The following is a 25827-nucleotide window of genomic DNA, read 5'->3' as shown; positions in this document are numbered from 1 at the left end:
AATACTGAACAAATGGCAAAAGAAAGCAAAGTGACTTATCTCGTCATCCAGAAAGGTGGAAAGCAGAGCTCCAGCTGCTCATCCCAGCCACAGTGTCCAGCAGATGGCAACTCCCAAGTTTTCAAGCTATCAGAGAATTCCCCTGTGTCTTTGGGTGCCTACCCAATGGAATCAGAGCCTTTATATAACTTTTTGAAGGCTTTGACTGCTTTGTAATACATACAAATTTAGTATGTTTTAACAACAGAAAGGAGACACAGGCACAGAAATGATTAATGGTAAGTTTGATAACAAATAAACTTCTTTGCCTCCTTTCTTATTGTCACTGTCTCCCCTATATAACTTCTAACAAAAGCATTCTGCAAACTGTGCTTGACTGAATTTCTCCATTGGTTAAAGCACTACCTGAAGAGTCAGACAAAGGTACTCAAATTGGTACCAATCTAGCCGGTTTTCCCTAGCACAGGATCTAAGGAAAGCACAAGCCACCTGGCAACACGAGTCTTCGAGTCTTGGAGGTTTGGGAGTTAGAAGTCGAAGCAAGTGGGAATGCTGCATAAGCCAAGGGGATTAAGGGGATGACCTTTTTCTTTCTGTAGCATTCTCTCAGCCTTTAGGATATATCCCACCTTTTCCTAACAACAGCAACAAAAAGAGAAGGCAAGCAGAGCCTTGGATCAAAAGCACAGAAAGAAAACAGTTCGTTGTACTGACTGTAAAGAAACGCTGGATGTCCGGAGGACAGAGTGAGGAAAACAAATGTTCTTCCCTGGGTATTTCACAGTGAAATACAAATATTTCATTATGAAATAAAAATAGTCTGCTCTGCAATCATCTGAGGTGATCTTCAGTCTCGAGGGTTCAACAATTCAACAAATGAAAATCAAAGTCCATAAAAATGAATGAAATCAGACAAGTATGATGTATCAGGTGACAAAAGTTATTTTGGGAGCTTACAAACCAGTGCAGTGATACAATGATGGCTCCTATACATCTGGCAATATTCCAAGAAATGGTCTCTGAATGGCAATTCCCATTAGAGTGGCAGTGCTGCTCTCTATTAATGTTTTGCCTGCGTTTCAATATCTTAATACCCCAGAGTAGTTGCAAATGCATCAGGAGCAATTTGCACAGGACTCTTCATGAAGAAATGAGCTATTCTAGGAGTATCCACTTTTTTTCTCTACATGTAATAGCTGCTAGTCTACTGTACCAATGGACTGATTCAGCACCAACAGTGACAGGGCATTTCAGCCTCTGACACTTGTGAAGGAGCTTTGTTCTCCCTTTAACCATCAGAAAGGGGAGGAGAAATTCGCTCTGTTTTCACAGTTATATGACAGCTCTTAAAAATTTTACAGCATGAGCACTGCACCTAATGCAACAAAGCCTGCCAGGAACACTTAAAATCAAGGTCTCAGAGATTTTGTTTCCTATAAATTCACCAGTATTCTAAGAAAAGGATCTTTTCCTCAGAAATGCAGTACCAATCCCACTGGAATTGCACAGGACTGAGGACTGTTTTTCTGTCATACTGTGGAAAAGATAGCTGAAAGTACTGGGAAATAGGCTGTAGGGATGCTCAAGATGTACTAGAGTTAATGAACAGGAAGAGGAAGAAGACAATACGATTTCTGAAGGAAATCAAAGCATTTGCTCAAAACAATAAAAAGCAAGAACAACCTATAATAGGCATTTAATTCGATTAATGTAATGACTGCTCTCAATACATGAAAATAACTGCAGTTTTTATTTGGAGGTCAAAGCATGAAAAAAAAAGTCCTCTTCCTACTTAAACTCTTGTTTGTCACTAACCAACCACCTAGAGAAGGGTGGAGGGGAAACGTGGAGCCAGCAAAACTTCTGCGAGTGTGTATGCAAAGAAAAATCCTGTTTTCTTGCAGAGATGCTTTTCCTTTAATTTCACAAAGTTAAACATGACAGATAACTGACAGCACGATGGAAAACAAAACAACAGCATCATCAACGTGTAATCACTCTAAGATTTTTGATCAGTAGAAATGGAAATTTTTTTCTGCTTTTACTAAGGATAGGTCAGCTTAAGCCAGTACTTTTAAAAATCATCCATTTTAGTTACTTTCCACACTGTGAGAGGTGAAGAGCTGCATCTATTATAACTACATGCTGTGCAAACTTCATTTGGACATGATCATCATCAATCACTCCTGCTGTGCAGGTAGCATGTGAAAGGGAAACAAAACAGAAATCGTGCTGCAGTATTTGACACCACCCACTCCTCTGCTCGTATGCTTTAGTTCATGAAGAGCCCTGTTGACACACAGTTATTCTCTTTTTGGGACCCCTGTCTTTTCTCTCCCTCCAAGCATAGCTTGGAATAGCTCTGATGGTTTCAGGGGGAAAACAAAAACCTTCCCTTCTCTCTCAAAGTATTAAAGCTTTCCTACTGAAAAGCATGCCAAAGATAAACTACTATGTGCCACCTTGCCTTTGGAAATACACACACATTATTTGCAGCAGTATCTCTTCTTATCACATGTATATGCTTCAGTGGAAAATGAATACTGTAATAGGATTCAGAATGCCTGTATCCTTTGTGGCAGTGCCGTGCCCAGTCCTGAAAAGAGCTATTAATGCCAGTACCCAATTGCTTTTCTCTAGCAGACACTTCAACTAGCTGTCAGTGTTATAATCTTGACCAGGGACAGTCAGTAGAGGTACAAGGCTTAAAAGAATAAGGAAGATAATGTTCATCTTTTTCAGAAAGGTTCAGAGAAAGCTGCAATAAACATTAGAAAATTTTTAGGAAAGCAGAAGCAACCAGAGTCAGCCTTGAAAGACACACTGCAGTCTTACCAACACACTTTCTACCAGCTTACTCAGGATGAAAAGATAGCACCCTCATTGTGGTTAGTACTCTGCCAATTCAGTGGACTCAAACTAGTTTATCACACCCCGACTCCCTGGTATGACTCAGGTCAGCAGAAGTTGCCTGCACTTTGTATTTTCTGATGCACTGCAGCATGCCAGGTTTTAAACAGCTGTACAGCAGTGCACACTAGAGAACAGCTCTTTGCATCTAACTCACAGCCCTCCATGTACTCCATCAATTCATTAGAGCATAGGCAATCAGTAATACAGACATGGTAACATACAACTGCAAACATATACCCTCTCCCTAAGTGCCAGGACAGAAGTGGTGTCACTTTATAACATGCCTTATTTGCTTCAGCATGTTAATAAACCACTTGGGAAGAACAAGCCATTTAAAGGCACCTCCTGATGATCTCGTAACAGACTCTCCCACATACAATTCTGGACAGGAGACACTGAACTACAAACCACTTCCTGCCCCAACAATCATGCTACTCCCTTTTTAACAGGACAAACAGCGTTTGTGACTCAACCCCCCCCCAGTGAGCTTCTTTAGTCTCCAGCTACAGCCTACGCTCCATGTCATGGGAGTGAAATGCCCAACCAGCGTGTTGTTGACAGCCACCTCATTTATCAAAAACGTGATACAGAGATGCACATCCATGTGTCCTGCTGGCACACGCATGCCTCACAGAGATTTGTAAGCTCCTCCACAGAGCAGCAGCCTCAGAAGCAGTGAGGAGGGCTCTGGTCTCCCTCCACCCTTCAGAGCCATGTCTTCAACAGGGAATGGCAATGCCAGGACCCATCACCGACTGGGACAGAGAATGATTACCTGGAGATTCCTGACACAGGTTTTCATATTGTGGTGTACCAAGTGTGACATCTGCAATATAGCAATGGACATTAACATGTGCTCAACTCTACAATTATGAATGGCCTCAGCAGTTTCTGTAGGACTGTGCATGACTTTTGAGGCAAGCACACGTGAGAATGAAAGATCAGGGCACAAAAAACCAGTGTACAGCTCCCACTGGGAAAAGTGATGAAGGCATTCATGCAACTGGCCTCTAAAACCACATTCTTCTGCCTTGTATCACAGTTTTCAAAAGCAGCTGAAGGTCAGGAAAAGAGAGGATGAAGAAAATCCTCAGAAGGCTGTCTACACAAATTAAAGAGGCCAGACATCACTTTGTTCAACTTCCAAGTTTAAACTTTTAAGTTTAAAAGAAGCAACAAGTTCACCTTCCATCTTAGTAAGCAGACACAAAGGTAACCATCTCACAGTTTCAAATGTGTACTCACCCAGAAGAGAAGGTTGAAAACAAACATTAGGTACTTGATACACTGCAGGCAGTTGTGAGCCATGCTGCACCTCTTCAGTTCTAGGAGAAAAATAAATGAGAGATCCAGGTAAAAGACAACGTACTTGTTTCCCTTGGGGGACGTGTACTTAGCCTTGGTGGCCTTTGGGCCTGGGTTGGTGTGGAATCCAAAAAAAGAGTTGCTGGCAGCCCCAAACTGGCCACCATACATGCTGCTGTAGCGACGAAAGGTGCCATTTGGGAAACTGTAATCCTTGCTGTCCAGGGAAGGGCTCCTGTGATAGGTCGACTCATCGGTGCTAGACCTGCGCATGGTGGCTTCAGCTGTCCCTTCCACTGCTGCTCTGACAGCTGCCGGGCGTCGATGGCGCGGGTGAAAGGTCTGTGATCTTCTTTCCTCCTCCTTGCTACGAATCCCCTATTGCTTTGCACCAGCTGTTCTTTTGTCTGCCATCCTGTCAAGGAGTTACGTCTGCTGTACGGCAGCAAAGTTGGTGAACTGAAGTCTGCTTAGCCAGGAGTTAGGGAGCAGCGTGCTTCCACATGAGAAAGACTTCTGCACAAGTAAACATTCCCGTCACTGTCACAATCGTCCCTCCCGGCCCACCCCGCTACCAGGGAAGAAAAAATCAGAGAGAGATATACTGTACCCAAAGCAAAGAATTTTAAAAAAAGGAAGTGTGACCTCGCTCGGCTCCCAAATGCCATACAAAACCCCGGCTCCGCATGCCACACACAAACAGGAGAGTGCCGCTGCACGAGACCCGCGGCAGGGACAGGTATTATCCAAAAGGCAAGCAGCTCCCGTGGCCCTTTCCTCCTCGCCACATCGCTCTGCCCCGAGACGCCGAGCTCACTATTCAGCATCCCCTGCATCCCTTCCACGCGGCGGAGGAGCCCCGTGGCACGCAGCCGCCGGCGCTCCATTCCCGGCGCGGCCGCCCCTCCTCCGAGCGCCGGCGCCAATGGCGCTCCCCTGGCCCGCCCGCGGCCGCGCCCTCCCGCCCCGGCCCGGCCCGGCCGCCCGGCCCGCGGGCACATAGCGACCGGCCGCACACCCCGCCGACCGACAACCCTCCCCTACGGATGGGGATTGCGGCGGGAACCCCCGCCCGGGGCAGGTCTTGGGCGCGGTCCCCCCACGCTCCGAAACTCTGAGCACGGAGAGTGAACCTGGTGCAGGTGGGTCCTGAGGCTGCCCGGATACACCGACGGCGCTGCCGAAAGGAACGGGAATAAGTAACCGCTGTAAAGATTTCGCACGCGTAAGCGCTGGGGATGCTTTGGGGAGAGCGGGGTCAGGACAGGCCGTGCTCCCCTTGCCGGAAGGCTTGTTTGTTCCACTGCAGATCCATCACCGGGATTTTCCTAATTCGCTCAGTCCCACAGAATCATCACTCAGCACAATGTATGGCCAGCTCATTTGTCCCCCTGTCAGGTAAGGTACTGATCGGCATCATGCTCAGTACGCTGGGGAGCACTTCCCTAAAATCTGACAGCTCCCACCGGCAGTAAAGAGTTGAAAATCTGCCACACACAACTTTTTCAGAAAGGAAAAATCTTACTGAAACTGTGGGAATTACAGTATTAACACTCAGGAAAGTAAGACTCATTTACCATCTTTGTCCCAAATTCCCTGTGAAAGTAACTCACTTGTCTCTGTAGTGCCACTTCTGATCTGTGAAACGAGCTGGCTTGTCTCTGCCTTCCTCCTCTCCTCCTCTGTCTGCCCTTTGATTTTGACTGTAAGCTACTGGAGCCAAGTGAAAAGATGGCTGGCTAATATTTTTTAAAAGGCTTGCCCCAGCAGAGAATTAATCAAGATGAAAACAGGTTTCTTGCATGAAGCATCTTGCAAGTATCAGCACAAACTGAGAGACACAGGCACCAATTAATTAAAGAACAAATTAGTAAAAGTAAAATGAGCTGGTTATGCACATAGCCTGAGCAGTTCACCCTTGCAAACCACCCTCTAATTCTGTTAATTTACAAACTGCAAACCTAGAGTCTAATTATTTCTCATTTCATCCACAAACTATAAATACACTGACCATACCTGGTGCAAGCTTTAGAAAGAACTGAGCACAAAACACGAGGGTAGTAACTCCTGTGCCATCTATTTCAACAACTTAAAACGTTTCCACTTTTTAATTTCCCTACCCTTAAAATTAGAGAGACTTCATAGCCCTGATGGAAGTCAGTTTTCTACTCTTCCTCCCTCCCTTTCTTGCACAGTACAAACTCTATCCCCATAAAGGAGTCCTTCTTTCCTAGCACATAAAGATGGTCCCATGGAAGCAGGTCTGTTCTCACTCTGAGTTTCCAATATACCATTAATTTTTCCTGTGGCACCAGACAGTTCTGCCTCCAACCTTCCTCCTCATCTCTATTGCAAATAGACCAGTTTGGCAACAGAAACCAAAGGTGATTCAAATATTTTCTACATTGCCTGTAAGTATACAAAAATGCCTATGCAAAGAGCTTCATATTAAATGTTTTTTCTCAGCACACAAATTATGCTGAAACAGTGACAAGTCAGATAACTGTTATTTAACAAGAGTGTCCATGGTATTGCATGTAAGGGAGGAGAATTTAGCATATTTACCATAAACTAGACATCTGAAACCCTGAAGGCAGCTCATTTGCTATCTGGATAAGAAGAGACTTAGAAATCACTTGATATCACCTTCCCTTGAGGCAAGAAATCATCAATTCTTAAGAAATTAAGTCCTTAATATCGGTGGAATAATTTATAAAGCCAAGATCTGAGGTACAAAGGAGAGTTTCTAAATGTTGCTTTTAAATAATAAGTAATAAACATCGACACACTGTGGATATATTTCAGACAGCTACAGAAGAATGCATGAGGAAGGCAGAGGTCCTGCATGACCGATAAAATAAGGGTACTTTTACTCCAGTCTCCTTTCAGCATCATCCCTTAGCAGACCTCTTGGAAATGACAACTTTTTAAAGGCCCTTTAGTGTAAAATTTAGTTCTCAAGTCATTGCTGTTTGTTCTTTCTCGTGCCAATACCAACAACTAATTAAAAACAGATTCATTGGGGATACAGACATTATACAGATCCAGAATCATTTTTTTATTACATCTTCCATGTTAGGAAACCCAATCAGAATCATTAACCTAAATGGGAAATCCTTGGGATAGCAATGTTGTTCCAGCAGGCTAACCATAGCTTGGATGACATGCTTATGTGATGAAGTAAGATCCTGCATGGGAATTGGGGAAAAACAAAAAGAGAAGGGCTGATGTACTCTACTCTTGCCCATCCCTGGTGTAAAGTGGATGAAAGGCACATGCTGGTACCCACATTTACATTTAAGCTGCTTAACAATAAAGTTATATATGAAAGAAGAAGAATACACTTTGGAAGCATTGCCATTATGGCCATTATGCCTATAAGGGTGACTCAAGGGGCAGGTGAATCGAAGCTTTCACAAAACTTTTTTTAATGACTGAGCCTAAAATCACAGCCACATCACTGGACTTAGTGACCTCTGTTCACCTCTGCTTAACATCTACGTTTTCTCTCCCTAACTACATCTGTATATTCCCATCCTGTGGCCAATTCATATTGATTCCTCTACACAAGAAAGCAGGCACTGTGCAATCTCGCCGGCAGAGGTTCAATTTGTATTGATTGTGGTGGCACGCTACCATTTAGGTTATAACAACTCTGTCCCTGCTGCTCTGAGTGGAGGTCTGGTAACCCTTCAACATCTCCAGCCAAAACCCTGCCCCTGAAAGAGGAGAGGCAGCACTCTGACTCTACTGACACCAGATGAACTCCAGGCAATAAAGGTTTGGGCATCAGCAGCAAATCTGTTAACTGTGTTATCCCTCACACCCTTTATCTGAGCAGCCTCACCTGAAGACAAACACCTACGTGTTCAGCCCACACTTCCCACCTCAACTTAACCTTGCAGCCACCACAGACCCCACTCTCTTAGCCAAATCTACTTCCAGTTTCCTAAGCTGTTCTTGTTGCTGTGCTCAGTGTCCTCGCTGCCAGCCCCTACTCCATTGCCTCCGCTCGTCATGGCAACATTCCTCCTTTAAAGGGGCCATGGGCACCTGGGCCAGTCAGGATGGAGTACATGCAGTGCATATGCAACAGGTACATGTGAGAGCACAGGCAGCAGTCCCAAGTCCCAGGTGGGCTGCAGCTGCAGAGTGCTGCTGGACCCTGACCCCAGGACAGGGGTATTACCACTGCCAAGGCTTGAGCAGGCTTTGTGTGTGGACTCTGAGCTTAAGTGATGGTTAATACATCAAAACTTTCTACCAGGGATGCCAAAAAACCCTGCTTGTCCCCATAATTTTGGTGAGAGCTGCCTTCTGGCCCACTTCGGCCCTCAGCTCATCTTTGGCTCCTCTTTTTGTGTACCATGTTTTTCCAGACCCAGCTTCTTTGCCTGTTCCATGTTCAGGGCTTTCCCTCCTCATGCCTCACTGTGTGTGATTCCTCTGGACCCAAAGGAACCATCAACTGAAACCAACCAGTATTTCAATATCATGTTGAATCAGGCCTTCCTTTTACCCATTTTGAATCCTGCTTTCTCTTCCTCCTCCATGATTTAACTCTCATAATCACAATACACTAGTGCCTTCAGGTCACACAAAATGCAGCCACTAACTTGCCTCCTCATTAATTTAGTCTCATAAGTCCTTTAACGGTTGCAAAGGCTTTCTCCCTACTAATGCCTCTTGTCACTGTCTTCAAAACTCTACATACCTGCTCCATCCTCCTAATGAAACAATCCACTTGGCATTAACATCAGTAGACTATTTGTTAAGAAGTGATTTGTGAAATAAAATAAATTTTAAAGAATCCTGCTAGAAACTAATACTGAAATATACTGTAAAAATACAGTACGTGACAACTGCTCCTGTTCTGCAACAGGGGGGTGTACAAAGCCATGCATGTGACAGGTGACAGTCATTCCCAGTAGTTTCAATGAACAAAATGTCAAAAATGACTAAAAGAGTGGTCCTCTTTTGTGAGTTATTAGCTTTGCTTCACACCACAACATTGAAATCAGCTAAGGGTGATCAACTGATAAATACACTCCAAGTGCTGAACTTCATAATTTCATGTACAGAGATCACCACACAAGAACGTTGTGTGCAATATGCCTGGAGAGCAATCCCTTCTTTCCTCCCCCAGTGTACTCTTTGCAGCTACCTTGTGGTTCCATTTGATTCAGTGGTGCAGGCTTTGTAAAAACTGTGCCTCTTCCAAAGACTAAGAGAAACATTACCTCTTCTGACTGGAGGGTGAACCAAAGTTCAGGGGGAAGCTGGCTGTTTCAGCTGGGAGGAAAAAGCCTTGTGATGGAGTCTTTGATTTGTTTCCTTATGTATATTCATTTTGCATGAATAAAAATGACTAAAAGCGCAAGGCAAAGGGAGTGAGAATACGATTTTTAACCTGACAGCCTCACACTGCCACAGGCCTTCAGTCTCTGCTCAGCCCTGGCCAGTACTGTTTAATGTCTTTATCAGATATTAAATTAATGTCTTTATCAAATCGAGTTCACCCTCACCGAGGCCACGGAAGACACTAAGCTGAGTGGTGCAGCTGACACACCTGAGGGACGGGATGCCATTCAGAGGAACCTGGATAAGCTCAAGAAGTGGGCACATGGGAATCTCATGGGGTTCAGCAAGACCAAGTGCAAGGTCCTGCACCTGGGTTGGGGCAACCTCCAGCATCAGTACAGGCTGGGGGATGAAGGGATTGAGAGCAACCCTTTGATGATAGACTTGCAGGTAATGGCAGATGAAAAATGTGTCTCCCTGCAGCCCTGAAAGCCAACCACATCCTGGGCTGCATCTAAAGCAGCATGGCAAACAGGTCAAGTGAGATGGTTCTGCTTCTGTATTCTGATGAGAGCCCATGTGGAATAGTGCATCCAGCTCTGGAGTCCTCAGTTCAAGCCATGGACCTCTTGGGAATGTGTCCAGAGGAGGGCAACAAAAGCAATCAGAGGGCTGGAACACTTTCCCTATCAGGAAAGGCTGAGAGAGCTGGGGTTGTTCAGCCTAGAGAAGAGAAGGCTCTGAGTAGATCTCATTGTGGCCTTTCAGAATCTGCATGAGCTTAAAAGAAAGATGGGACAGATTTTTTAATAGGGCCTGTAGTGACAGGAGTAGGGGTAATGGTTTTAAACTAAAAGAGGGTAGGTTCAGACTAGAAATAAGGAAGAAATTTTTTACAATTAACTGATAAAATACTGGAAGAAGTTGCCCAAAAAGGTTGTAGATGCCCCATCCCTGGAAACATTCAAGTTCAATTCAAGCAGCAACCAAAGGATTCCATCTCTAAATCCTGCTCTCTCCTAAAAATTCTCATAGTGCAATAAGCCTGTGCTGTCATGTGCTGCCAAAGGCTTTAAGAGAGGCTCAAGTGGGTCAGAAGTGGCTCAAGTGAGAGCCATACAACCAGTTCCTGAACCAAAAGCAAGACATGTTAAAGCAGTCTAAGAAATAGTTAAGTCAAGCAACATCAGTCCTTATCTGGGCAGCAGGTCCTCCAGCTCAAAGAGTATTACCATGGGACTGTAAGCTCAGAATCTCTCGGGAACCTTTTATTTTAGAAAAAAATATGAATGTTTTTTTAATAAGTGAAGCAGAAGAGAGCATGTTTCACTGAAACCTCAAATTTACTGCATAAATAAGAAGATCCCACACCTTCCTTTTTATTTCCATGGTCCTTGCTCATCCATTAACAATTTCAGTATCTGTAAAAGGCTACAGTTGCTGGAAAGAGGTTGAGCCCTGGATTGGACAGGCAAGAGGTCAGACGTCCTAGAGATTTCCTCAGCTAATACAAAGATCTTTTGATATTCACAGTTGTACTTCCTACTCATTAAAAGATTTACTGATGCCTCCAACAAAACTTTGAAAACATGTTCCAGTCAGAAGCAATTTCACTTACATAGCAGAACTCAGGGTTGGTTCATTTGGTTTTTGTTTGTTTGTTTGGTTGTTGTTTTTGTTTTTTTTTATTTTCGTTCTTCCTTTTCCTTTATAAATAAGGAAATTTGCATGAAAAAAAAATTCTTCAATACTTAATAACTCATCTCCTTCTGCTCACATGTCACCTGAAGTCATGATCTTTGGTTTATGGTATAATTAGTTGCTATGGAAATAACATAATCAGAGACACAGAGAAAATATTTTGGGTATGATTTGCAACACTCTTTATTTAAGCCTGTGAACAAGTTACTTTTGCAGAAACCTCACTGCTTTTTACGTGCTCTCATCTGCATAACTGCTGCCATCACCTCTGCCTGTGCACTCAGACATACCGGTACTGGTACGTGCATGACTCACACTGAGGGCATTTTCTTCACCCATATTTGAGCATCTGTATGTTCAAACAGTGATGAGACTGTACATGCATGCAGGATAGCTGGTGCCAAGTCAGATTAAACAAATAAAATCTCTGAAAAAATTACCTGGTATCGGTCCCCAGAACCCTGTGCCCCACAGACCTCCCTTGCCATTTGTGCTTTCTGGGCTTTTGTCATCCTATTCTTTGCTAATGATTTCTCTTGTCCAATAATGAAAATTTTAAGTAAGGAGATTCCCTGTTTCCCCAGTAAATTCTGCATATTTCAGCCCTGGACACAGAGGATTATTGCTGCAGATGAAAGACAAGCAGGGCCAGTCACTGAACTCCTGAAGAAGCAGAAGGCCCTGTTTCCCTACTAATGTCCTCAGTAATAAAGAACGTAAGAACAGAAATAAGGAACCCATCTGACACCCTGTACAAGAAGAGTTGTAGCTCAAATAAAATCTTTGTCAAGACCTATCTTTGCAGTGTCAGCAGGTCTTAGCAGCACAAATGCAATTTATGTGCTAGTTTTCTTAAAATCAGGTTACTTTCTCTAACCTGAGAGATCAGCTGACATTCAAAGAAATACCACTTCAAACACACACGTGGTACTCAGGATCTTTCTGTCAAGTATAAAGTAATCAGACATGAAAATCCTTAAACTGCACAGTTCCGCGGGCTTGTGAAAGCAAAAGCAAACAAAACAAAACAATGACTTACAAAAATTCAAAGATTCAATAATGTTCCCTAACCAGTGTTTGCCTTTTAACATCTTTATGGATTTTTCCCTTGGAGATTCAAAATGGATTCTTTTCTTGTCTTGCATCCTTAAAAACAGGACTAAGGTTTTGCACGCTCATGAGCACGAAGCAGAGTTCATATAACCATATTTCAGCTCCAGCTCCAAAGCAATGAAGGCCCAGAAGCATTCACTGACCTCACAGGCATCCAAGCACTCAGCACATTTCAGAATCAGGTCACAGAGAGCCCATTTCAACTAAGTACTCAACCACAGTTTCACTGCATTGAGATATTCATGTACCTAAACAGTAAGCACACACTTAAATGCTTTCACGAGTGGGATTGTACATAAGTATGAGAAATGCAGTGTTCAAAAGGCTTCACATCAAGCTGGGCTCTCCATACAGCTGCTGTAGCAGAAGGAGCACACACCTTTGAGGCTACTGCTTTGCAGATCTACTTGCGTGCCTTCAGCCAAAAGAACATAGTTTGAAATGGGGAAAGGAGCTCTCCTACCATCAACTCAGTCAACAGATGTGAGCAAGCATGCCAAGACCCCAGGGTTGGCTCAAGAAATGATCTCTGCTGCTGCACTGCTGGGTCTATCTTTCTCTTCATAGCCAAAAGTCCTCAATTTGCTCCTAGTTCCCTTAGGTTCCTTCTAAAATCCTAGTTAAAAGACAAATACAGGGAGCAATAGATGTACTTTCTTTCATCTTGAAAGGCAACTTCTTAGAGTAATCAAAAGGCATTATTTTTTATTATATGGAAGGTTTGTGACACCAACTCAATGCATTTCTTGGAATGCAAGATGTGTTGGAGAGAGCTTAAAATTAAAATTGAAGTATTAAAGAGCCTGCAGCAAATTTAAGAGTATTTGAAAGTAAATAGTAAACAAAACCACTAGGTGATAATTAAATATTGATATTAAAATGCAATGGACCTGTACAAAGAAAATGCAAGTGGCCATATATCTTCTTATATATTAGGTTATCATCTGTTGTTTCTGTTCTTAATGTCATATGGAATCACAGGACTTACATCATCCCACATAATAAAAGTAAACAGCAATGGATCTCTTATCCTTGACATCTCTATAATCATTCAAGCAAAAAGAAAGGAGCTTCTGCTATCAAAAAGTTTTTAAACAAAAAATTCTGGGTAGTACCACAAGCTTTGGCTTTTTGCTTTGCTATTCTGAGCATTCATAACACTGAACAGTCAAAAATAACTTCAGGAATGCTACCAGCAGACATACTGTCAAACACAGTTTTTGAACAGATAGCACATACAGGTAAACAATTTAAAACAATAACCTAGGATTTACACTCCTAAAAGGCATATTAGTGAGTACAATAGCGATAATGCTTGAAATAAAAGTGTTCTTTTGGAATAAAAAGTATCACCTGCGCTGGAAACCACATATCTGTATTTACTTGTTCCCATCACCACAATCCAGCTTTTTATATTTCACTGTCAAAATCTGTAAATAGGCTCATGTCCCTAAGGAAGGGTACATCAACACAAAGAGAAGAGGCACCTGTATTTTAAGGTAGCAGGATACTGTTTTTGCAAAACATACCCAAACTCAGTTACCAAAACGTAATACATGAGCTCTAATTCAACAAATTTGAGATGTCTAAAAAAATTAGAAACTCCTCTCTACTTATTAAGGGACTTAATGTTATTTAATTTAAATCATGGAGGCTTTGTTTGGACAGAAATAAGGATGTAACTTAGAGCTTTAATGATAAAAAATGAAAGAGAATCAGTGCCTGAATTTAGATTGTCATTGAAAAGGTACTGCCAAAATGTCTGTTTAATCCTTAAAGTCACTGCCCATTTTGCACACTGGCTAAGATTCTGGATTTAATCAAAACCAAATTTGTGCCTAAACTTCACTTGAGCATTTGTGCTCAGTGTTTCCTATTAGTTTGCACTAGGTTTTCAGACATTTCTACTCTGTAAGAAACACCTGGCACTGGACATTTGCAAAATTTAATCCTGCTAAATCTAAGCCTCAGCCTACATTAAACTGCTAAAACTGCAAGCTCAACCTCTTCTGTATTCTGACCTCCAAGCAGTTTTTTTTGCTGTGTTATATTTATGAGGATGTTTATGAAGGCAGATTTATATACTAAAAAAATATTTCTGCATCGAATCACCAAGGAGTCATCTGAAAAATTATTAGGAGCATTTCCACAGAAAAATGGTATCTATTCCATGATGGTTTTCAGAAATGGTAGGGAATGCACAAAGAAAAACCCAGCCTCGTAATTTCTGTATTCTGCATTTCTGTCTTCAGACAATATTTCTTATTTGATGGGGAAGGAAGACCTTCTTAGAAATATAGTTATTTTACACATATTTCCAGGTATATAAAGACAATATTAAGTTTCTGCATTGCTCTGGTATTGCTAATGGTATTTATCTCAAAACCCACATGATTATAAGCCTAAAAAACTTTAATTAAATGCTTTATAGCCTTTTGTAAATGTCATCCAAACCTATGTTGCAGGGCAAACTGTACTTTTAATTTCTATTTGTTATGTTTACACTGTACAAAGAGATTCATGCAGTTAAAGCTAGCCACTATTTCTTAGGAGGCTACATAAATTCCTTGGTCAAAGTCTGTCTGGATAGAACACACAATCATTTTTGTTTGCTTCCATTTTACTTAGAATTCCTAGGCAGTCAATCACTACCAAAAAAAAAATTCCTATAGGGGTCAAACACTATAAAGCCAAAACTATTCCTCTTAATCAAGCCAATAATCAATATGCTTGATGTATTTGCAAGAGTAAAAAACTGAAAATACCTAGAAGATAATTATACTCACTGCCTGGCTCAAACACCATACTGTGTTTGGAGCCTGATTCAAAACTGACTGAATTCATGGCAAGGTGTTTTTCCAATCTCAACGCCTGAAAAGTTTGACTACTTTTAGTCCAGACAAGTCTTGGAGCAAGCTTCTGCCCCCATTGATGCCTGGATATTGTGGTGAGCAGGATTCATCATATTTAGATGAGCTGGCATTCAATTTTTTAATGTGAGACAGAGAGGCAGAAGGATTGAATCCAGGATTACCTTTACCACTGTGGAATGGAATTTCTTTATTGATCTGTTTAAGACAGGATAGGTATGACAAGTATGACAGGACAGATGTAACAGGGCATTAAAGCTCCGAAAAACGGGAAGGAGAAGGGCTGACATTCTCACCAGAGCCTGTGAGGACTCCCTGCTGGCCTGCCAGCTCTGTGGGGCAGACAAGTGGTCCCAAAGGCATTCTGGACACTTGTTCCTTCAGACAGGTCTCAGATCCTGTTCTACAGTGAAATGTGTAGCACCTTTTGCACCTAAAAACATAATCACGGGCAGAATTTCAACAGAACAGAGCCCTTACAGACAAATTTGTAAAAATGCAACCCAAAAGAAACCAAGAAACATCAGCTCTTCAATCAACAACTAAAACGAGAAAACCATGAGCCTTTGCAATGTGGAACTCCCCTGCCTTCACCCAGCCACGGAGCCCATTCTCCCTTCCCTGTGAAACAAGGACTCAAAGCACTGCATCTGGCAGCCTGACGGCAGCTATTAGCCCTGCTACAAGTCCCAGCATAATCCCGGCCTGGCCTTAGCTGCTCCTCCAACAGAAAACTCTGCTAGAAAGGGAACCAAGCCAAGTGGGCTTTGGCAAGACAGAGATGCAAATCTGATTTTCCTTCATGGGGTAAGTTATAGATTCTGCAGACTTGTGCCTCTTGCAGCTGGAAGCTGACAGCTTCAGATGAGAGGAATTTATCATTATTATTTTAGTATGAGAGCAGTTCACTGATTGCAGCTTGACAACTCAAGTTAATTAGCTGATGAAGGGTCTGATACATGGTGGCCGGCTCCACATCTGTGGACGATGACACAATCAGCAGAATGAAACCCATACTTAAAAGGTCTTTGGTCTTTTTAATCCTAAACTACAAATCACAAAATCCACATAACAAAACCTGCAGATCAGAGGAATTACACAAGAGGTTCCCCTACCCCTGGCCCTTGGGACAATCTGGTCTCTGCTACTTATTGAAGCTCATAAACAGACAGACTTGACTTCAAAAGCATCCTCTTTTCTTCCTGGACTCCCGATGGTTCTCAATAATAAGATAACTGGTTTGAGCATAACCTGGCAGTGTTCCCTTACGGCTGCTTTCCCCAGCAGGGAAATACCAACTTGCAGGTTTTCCTCGGCTCCTGCCAAACAGCAGGTGGGATTTACCCACCCTGTCAAAGCGATTATGTCAAGATCATCTGGCCCCACCTAGCAGATCAATGCACAGAGCCCACATTGCTATTTTGTATCCAAGCTTCCAATATGTTTTGGTTCTTACTAAACTGACAGTTAAAATAGTAGGTGAGGCCATAATGTCCCAAGCTCCTAAGAAGCATTGGAGAAGCACAAATGGCAGGGAAAGCTGGCTGGGAAGTGATCTACATGGGACTGGAGCCACTGAAAGCCACTAAGCAGTGAGGGACAGTTCTTCCCTGTCGGGAACAGGGACAGGCTGTTGCTGGTAGACCTGGAGCTTCACATCATGGGAGCTACTGCAGAAATTCAGACTGCTCTCTGCCAGACTCCACACATAACTATACAGCATAGCTGTAAACCTCTCTGTGGCCCTAGTTTTTAGCAACGAGAAAAGCGGGTTTTTTTGTCCACCTTCCACATCCACATTTCACACTTTTCAGGGTGCAGCCTGCTTCCATCTCCCTTTTCACTTATCACCTAGAAAGATGAACCGCACTTGAAAGCAAAAAAGGCAATTCCAAGCATCACTGAACATGTCTGAAATGTGGTTAATCAGAGGTTGCTGGAGAGCAATCAAGAGAAAGGAGGCTGCTTCCTTTAGATGAAGACAATGAAATTCCAAGACAAGCAGCTCTTGTTCCCAGAAACAATGAGCAGAGTATGTAACCCACAGTCATCTCACCTGGGCCTCCCAAGTCCTGAAAGGGGCAGCATAGAAAGGCACACAGCTACGGGCACAGGAGCCAGTATTTAGTAAGAGATGTGCACAACAAACTGAAATGGATGGGTTGAGAACCCACTTACGAAGCTTTCCTAGTTTCATCCTGGCATGCTTTAATCCCATTTTAATCATCCACACAAGGATTCTCTTGATGGAGCCTGCATTCCTCCAAAAGAAACCTTTCAGTCCTGGATCCCCGCTTTTCTACACTTCTTGAAGTACCATAAAAGCAGATGAAGATTTTTTTCTCTGTGTGTGCTACAGGACTGTTTCTTCCCAGTTTGAGAGCAGCTCAAAGGAATTGGCTTCAACAGCTTCCCATGATTTAAGTTTCTTTTTGACCATGTTGAGTTCTGAAGGAAGAGAGGTTCCAGTGAGAGCCATGCTCTATTCTGCCTCCACTAGAATGTTATTGTAAATCTTAGGATGAATCAGGAAAGCACAGGTGCTGCACACATAATTTAGAAGCAAAACATTGTGCTGCAATAATGTTTGAGCATTTAGGGGACCTCAAAAATGATTTTTTGTTATTATGCTCTAAACAAACAAAACCAACCAAACAAACGAACCCCCAAATCCCCAAAAAACTCCAACATTTTCCATGTTCACATTAATTTCTGTAATACAGCCTTAAAAACAAAACAATCCCAAAATTCAATAGTGCACCCAGGATGGCAATGCCTCAAAATCTGAAGCACGATGTTGGCATTTTTCCCAGGAAAAAACTATATATACATGTGTGTATACATACAGACACTTTTTATTTTTTTTGCAAGATCAATGAAGCTCTGGGGCTTATTGCTACCTCAGCCAGCCAGAGGCAGAGACGGGCTGGTCTGTGCAGTGCACGAACACTTAGGCATGAGAAAGAGTTTGATTACCTGAACAACTGTGTGTCTGTGCATCAGAAGTAGTGAACAGCAAGGCTCTCTCAAATCCATGACGCTGAAGCCTTATCCTTCCTACCGAAGACAGAGGTCTTAATTTGAGGGCTGCCTGCGCTTCCAGGACAAAATTATTAGGCTATAGTAAGCAAGCTCCTCACAGCAGGCTGATGAGATTTAAAGAATCCCCTTGGTTATACCCAGTCAGTTGCAAACAAATCCCTGCACTAGCAGCAAGGCTAGCTAGGGTTTTTCTGTGGGAGCACGTTACAGAAGCTCCTAATCTTCAATCCTCTACCAAACCTACTGCAATGATGTCTGCAGCTCTGTTTGAACCAGCAAGAAGTGTGAGTCATTTCTTGTGGTAACAAGGCAGAAGAGATGCAGTTCCACACATACTCTTACGCATTCTTGAAGAGGCATCTGAATGCTGTCCAAAAATTAATTACATAGCATGACAAGCTCTGACAATTAGCTAAGTAGACTGCTTGATGGCTAGGATTTTAAATAAGGATCTTTCAAGGGGGAAACTCTGGAACAGGCACTGCTACTGTCACAACATTCTGAGCTGTCATGAAAGCATAGCATCAACAAGACAACCCTAGGGGCTTCACAACTGTGACTGCCAAGGAAAGACAAGATCCTGTGGGAAAAGGACCTATTTAACTGCACCTGTACCTCACATCTATCATCAGGATGTGAGGATGTGCCCCCAAAAGGGCAGGAACACAGGAGGATTTGGGTCTTCTCCAGAATACAGCTGGCCCCCACGAAGCAGCAAGAGAAGCCAGGACCACCACCTACTCTCACTGGAGCTGGAAGAGAGGCTCTCTGTCACACTTCATCAGGCAGAGGTCACATGCAGCCCTGCCAATACAGCCACACCCTGTACGGTGGTCAACAGGCCCAGCACCCTTGACCCCTGCTAGACCCAAAAGTGCACTGCCTCCAAAATCCCTCACGGGTCCACTCCAAGCAACCCTAAAGGCTCCTGCTCCTCCACCTCGTCACTGAAGAGGAGTTTTGACAAAAGGCTTTTGCTGCCGCACACCGTTTGTGCGGATTCCTCTGATGGCTGCTTGTGGAAATCAGTGTTTCACTCGCAAAACTTTCGCCCCCTTTGGGTAAGGAAACAATGCTCCCACTTCTCAATTTTCTCCCTTTGTGTGCAAAGGGGAGGGGCAGAGAGGCAAGGATTTCAGCACAGTAAATACCCAGAGTGACCTGACAGCAAGCAAATCAGCACTCTAGAGTGTTCATGGCAAGAGCTTTTGGCATTCCAGGAGAAGAAACAATTCATTACACAACAAATAAACTACAATTTTGTATTTACAAGGCAGATTTTCTGTGCAGCCAATTACTGTACATGTAGTAGTGACTAAAAGTCTTACGTTACCATTTTCAGATTATCTGTGAGATGACTCGGTTTTATCAGTATATCTTCTTTATGAAAAAATAATCAGGGAATGTATTAAATAAATAGGGAAGATGAGTTTCACTGGAAGCTAGGTGCCTGTTTCCCTTCTATACATGTGAAAATCTGTCTCTCACAAGTCTGTTACAAACATATTTTAGTCACAAAAAATATTGTTTCAATAGTGCATTCTTCACAATTTGCTATTCTTCTGTGATACATTAATTGGCAGTTTCTTTTCCCTTAATGGATTACTCCCTGGGCCTTTAGAAGGTTTCACATTGGTTCTGTATGTATACTTATAATGAATATATATTAATAAGCATGCGTCAGTGTATACACTTTCACAGAAAATTAGAATCTTAAGAACTTTACTGATACTCCTGGATCATTATCAAATGGATAATTCAAGGTTTTTTATGTTTATTTTAAAACGTTTTATTTTTGGGTTGGACTTTGTCACAGTTGAGCCACAACTTGCCAGCTCATCTTTTTTCTTTAGAATCAATATCTAGATATGTGCACTGAAGCACCGTTCACTTAAACTAAATCTGCTTTTAACACCATATGCTAATTAACCTTCGGGTTTTGATACGAATCCCTCAGCAGCTCATGCTCCTCAGTCATGATTCAGATGTGTAAGCAAGATTCTCAGCCACTGCAAAACAACTTAACTACAAGTAAATCAAAAGCACTGAGTGTTTACACCAATTGAGAACTCAGCCAACCGTCTTAAAATTGCAGAGGCTTCCACTCAGGTAAGCACCACTGCTGAAGTATTTCTCCCCCATGTATATGCTGCCTTTTTCGTTCCTGTTGATGCAGTGAAAATATCTGCAGCAGCATTTCTGAACTGCACCCTAGGATTTGCTTAGAATTCTCCCTTTCTTTGAATAGGGACTCTGTTTTCCTGATTCAGTTGAGCTGTGTGTGCCAAGACTTGACTCACGTAGTTTATACTGCTGGGGCACAGGTGAGATGCCCTTCCCTCAAGCTGTCACCAACCTCAGCGGAGAATGAGCTGCCAGCCCGGCCTCAGCATCTACAGAGGACCCTCACATGTCACAGCATTAGACTCCCTCTTGCTCCTCCATCTGGGAGCACAGCCGTCTCCTTCCTCTCTCAAGGAAAGCAGCCAGTAAGGGCCAGAAGTCACTTCACACTGTTATTTGCTACCTGTCAATCCATATACCCAAGCCAGCTTTGTTTGAGAATCTGTCTTTTAGATTTAATTTTCTTTCCAGGCAAAGGCGTAGCAGGACACTGCTGCCAAATACATGTTTTGTTACAGCCTCCCATCGCTGCCGAATGCCATAATATATTCTGTTTCAGTCTGCACATTGTAGCTCCATTTTATGTTTTTCACAGTGGAAGATGCATGGTCAGAAGGAAGACTGCCCAGGACAGTGGCGCAGGGCAATACTGCATGGAAATTTCCCTAAGGCAGATGAGAGAAGACCAGGAGGCAGAATGGCTCCCTGGGGTAGGGACCAATGCAGGCATGGCAATGAGAAAGCTATTGGGATTTATCAGCTCAGACAGTGTTTATTCCAAAATTCAAATGTTCTTTTCCTTCTCCCTGTGTGGGCTAATCCAGTGCACACTGAAGTCAGTGGGAGCTCTACCTATGAGTCTGAAGAGCACAGAGGCAAACTTTTGAGAAATTTTTTCATTTAGAGAATAACTTAAAGTCATCTCTCTGGAGATGCGAAAGAGCTAAATATCAGACACCTGCAACTACTTTACTGGCAGCTGCCCTTCTATATTGAGCCTGGAGAATTCAAAAAACTTGATGTGCCTCCCAGTGGGCTGAACAAGAGGATTAGATCTGACCTTTTGCGAAGAAGCAAGAGAAAGATGGGGGTCAGTCTACTTTGCAGATGAAACAACAAAAAGGACTAAGACTTTGTCCTCAAAAATTAAGTAAGCTTTCAGACCAAAGCCAGAAGCAAGAGTTTCCATTCCACCTCTTACACAATCCTCCATCGCTGGGTACGTGATTCAGTCCTTGTGCTTCATTTTGCCCTCCAGTCCTTTTTTTTCATACTATCTCTTACCAAGTTATTGAGGTTTCTAGGTATCAGTTCAATACAATAGCGATGGATGTGCTGTATGATAGTATCAAGAACAGCATAATGATGATAATGACAAGGAGGAGGTACCCAGCACAAACCTGAAATATGATTATGAGCACAGAAACACAAGCAGGAACTCATTAACACATAATGTATGCTAAGATGCTCTTTAAATTGTGTTAGTGGGTACCAAGAAAAAGCTTTTCTAACTTTAGTGTTAATTACCATTATAACAACTACTAGTCTTAACTAAAGTGTTTTTTGCTTTTACTTGCAGAGCAATTACATACAGTTAGTTATTCCAGTGTTACTTACTCTATTCTCAATCATTACACTGTCTGGATGAAAACTCACTTCAACCAGAACAAGTATTACAACCTCTGAGACAGGTCTGAAAATAGAAGTGGAGGTCTCCCACATTTCTATTAATCTTGGCATTGTCCTGAAGTAGTTCACTAACAGATAGCACTCAGTGTAAGTGAGAGAAAACAATACAGAAATGGGGAAATACAGAATGGACAGGTGGTGATAGTGAAAACGAGTGAGACATCCTGTCATCACACAGGGAGTATTTTAGCTTTGCTTAAAAAAACATCGCATCTTACATACCAAAAGGAGCTGCTAGCCACACAGCTGGAGCCAAGAATTTCATTGGATTTGGGCAAGTAGTATAGAACAGCTTCGTATTTCCAAAACATACAGCTTTTCCAGAGTGGTAACTACTGCATTCCCACCAAGCTGACGCAAAAGCACAGCATTGGACCCACCTGTCCAAGGTCTGAGTAAATTGTAGAGTCTACCTCAAGCCCTGCTTTCCCTTTCCTCTCTCTACAGCCTCTCTCTCAACATATTCAAGCATGTTTGCAAGAAGGGAACAACTTGTTGTTCAGCCACAGTGACAAGTCTCCACAAAGGAAGAGTTCATTTTTAATTGCTGATAGATATGTATGTTGAAAAGGTGCAAGCAAACACCTTTGCAACCTACCACTCAAATGCTAATAATCAAGTTTAGAGGCTCAGCACGTTATTTGAGATAAAGTCAAAGAATTCCTCTATGATGTATGCATGTGGAAGCACAATTTAGTGTAGGTAGTTCATGCTAACATTCACTAAATTTCAAAAGGCCAAAGAAAAGTTCTGCCACAGGGATACAACAAAATATAAAAATGTGTCAGGTGGATTTTGGCAGATGTTATAGCAAGCAAAGTATATATGAAATATATATCAATAAATGCACCATTCAGCTCTCCTGTTTTTACCCTGTCTTTGCTACTGACACTTACAGTATAAAACAGCATCTTTTTGGCTCACAGAAAGATTCTGTGCCATCCACTTTTTCAAGACCTACATACTAAATCATATCTGCAGCATAAATCATACTTTACAACAGATTATATTTAAAAGAAATAATCTCCAAATGTAGTAATCTCCAAATGTTGTATATGCAATAAGGCCACCCCTTACATCAAAATTCACATCTGTAATATTTTAGCATGCATGTTAGCCAACAAAAGACCCATAAACAGGTCCACTTAATGTATCTTTACAAAGCTTTAAAAATACCTTTCCCCTATTTTTATTAACATTTTTCCAAAGAGATAAAAAACCTGAAAACCTTAGCAGCCTCACAGTGCTGAAGCCATTTATCATATTGCAAAGCTGAGAAATGCACTTCAGTTGGTTTTACCAGCACCCCCCACATAAGACTCGTCTTTTTAAAAAGTCCAGTAAAAGTCTCTACTAGAAAGATGCTGCCAGAGCCTGAATCAAAGGCTGATGGATAGGAATCATTTGATCAAAGCCTGAGAACAGAAAAGCATTTTTTATTAAATGCTCTTATGCTTTAATGCTTTTGCTCATTTACTCAAGGACATGGGCTTTAGCAACAGCTCACTTTGTGTACTGCACCATGTCACATACTCAGTGCAAATAACAAAAGCCCTCATCAACAGAAATGCAACTGGATTTTTGGTCATGAATACAAAGAGTCACTATTTGGTCTTGTTTTATTATGCCTGCACGTGCAATTTTCTTGGTACCAAAGATAAGAGTATTGGGCTAAAATGGTCACTGCTGAGAGGCTTATGCTGATGATATTAGAGTAGAGGAGGTGTAATTAATATCTAAATACGGTAATTCATATCAAGCAATGAGGTTCCACTTTAGATTGCTAATTTACAAATAAAAAACACCAGTGGAAAAAAACCCCAGAGAATATGCTGTTTCTTCACTTCCTTTCTCCTGGCCTTTTATCCACCTCACACCCAAATACTCCCTTCTGATAGAAGCAAGAGCTTTCTGGCTTTCTGTCTCAATACTTCTTCTAACTTGGAAATTACTTTGAAATACATTTTTTATTAGTGACATTCTGTACGCTAACTAAAACCAAACCAGAACAAACAATAACCCCCGAAATTTTGCCTTCACCATAGGCCTGTACAAACACAGAAGGCACCAGCACTGTGGGACATCAGTCTCACACAGAAATTGCACAGGGGCCCTAATCTGTCAGAAGATAAATGAGCAGGAAAGCCAAGTTTCCAAATGCCCTCTGCTGGCACCTGTCAGTATGACTAACAATTCAACCCTGCTCCTAAACTAGAAAACTAATTCTGAAGGTTTATCATCTGAAGATATCGTTAACAGGCTGCAGGAACTCAGCCATCCTCCTGCTGCAGGCTCCAGGAGCAGAGTGGCTTGGCCAGGTTCTTAACCCCATGACGTGCTGGCTCACAACATGCAGTACAGCTGTCACAGCATCACAGCCACCACCAGCCACAGCAACCAAGGCCACCCCTTCCCACAGGTACCCCAGCTCTCGGTGCACTACAGGCTTACAGCTGTAACAGTATGAACAAAGTGATAGGCATTTTTTGGTTATTTTGCCCCAAATAAGTGGATTTCCAAGCATGATGGTGTGGCCACCTTATTTCCACTATCCCCCTTAATCATTCACTAAGAATTTGGAAAAGTCATTAGGAACTGGTAGAGAAGAAAGCCAGGTTACAGTTCCTTAATATTCTGGCTTTGAATTACTATTTCTTTACTATTAACTTTGAGTTAATTGAGGACATTTTGTCGGATGATATTTAAAGTTATGTTTCAATACCATGTTAACAACAAAGCCATTGAATCAGAATAGACCAACAGTTAATAATACAGATTGGAAATACATATCCTGGAAGAACCACTAACTTCGTGAAAGAGATGATTATGTGTTTGCATGGCAGAACTCACAGAAATAGCTGTTGAAGACATTGGCCTGACAAAGCAACCTATTTTCCATGAAGCACTCTAAGGGATGAAAGCATTTCAAGTATGTTTGTTAAGAAGTGCTGCTGGGAGAAGAAAAGGAACACTCCTGCCTCTCATGGTGTGCAAAGAAAGGGACCATGTAATAACACACTAGCTAAAAATATCTAATCTCACCCCATGAAGAAAGAGTTATTGCACTAATGAACTGAAGATGATGGACCAGTCTGGTTTAGGTCTTGCAGTTGGTTCCTGGGGTAGGGAAATTCAGCCTAGTGTTTACTGTTACTTGTATGGAGTAGATACAGTGACTACTGAGTTATCTTTTTGATTTTGTGCAAGTTTAGCCTGTACATATGACAGAATTAAATTTTGTCCTCTTTTGCCATATTTGCATTTGAATGCTTTTTGGATGGGATAGGGAAATAATTCTGTTCGATGTAGAAACCTGCAGGGTGCCTTGCTTCCAGCAGGAAAATCAACTTGATCTTCACATGCTGGCCAAGCAGAACCCACAATCATTAGCATGACACTAGAAAGATATTTGAGTTTTGACATGAAAAATGCCAGGATGCAAGGAATGGTATGAGAGGAAGAGCTGTCACTCCAACACAAGAACAGCAGCATACCTTCGTTTTGACGCTGACAAAGTACATTCAAGGAAATACCCCAGTGGTAAAGCAGAATAATAGCATCCTCTAAGAAAGCCCACAAAATAGCATTTTCTACTCAGAGACAAAGATGCATTGCCATCTTCCTCACAGCATGGTGATACCTGGGGCTTTCCAAGCTTTACATCTCTACAAGCAACACAGGGAGTGGCTTCTAAAGCAGCACCATAGTATTCTCTTGCTGATGCTCTTCATGGAATTTCAAATCAAACAGACTCAATTTGCTAGAAAGA

General features: G+C 42.2%; 1 protein-coding gene across 4 annotated transcripts in view; it reads right to left on the bottom strand.

The window, feature by feature from the left end:
• Positions 1–25827, bottom strand: part of TSPAN4 (tetraspanin 4) — a 355775-nt gene that overhangs the window by 188269 nt on the left and 141679 nt on the right. For 2 of the 4 annotated variants that reach the window (XM_018082063.2, XM_018082064.2), the window contains exon 3: positions 4159–4238. In XM_018082063.2, coding sequence (XP_017937552.1) covers positions 4159–4221 — 63 coding nt within the window. In that variant the 5' untranslated portion in view covers positions 4222–4238. Of the gene's footprint in view, positions 1–4158; positions 4735–4828; positions 5052–25827 lie in introns of those variants that run through there. The other 2 variants (XM_018082062.2, XM_029963338.1) reach the window with 2 other exon arrangements.

The sequence above is a fragment of the Manacus vitellinus genome, unplaced genomic scaffold (genome assembly GCF_001715985.3).
Source record: "Manacus vitellinus isolate BGI_N305 unplaced genomic scaffold, ASM171598v3 scaffold_59_pilon, whole genome shotgun sequence".
Lineage (NCBI taxonomy): Eukaryota > Metazoa > Chordata > Aves > Passeriformes > Pipridae > Manacus > Manacus vitellinus.
The sequence above is the reverse complement of the archived record's forward strand: the minus strand, read 5'-3'. Positions and strand labels throughout refer to the sequence as shown.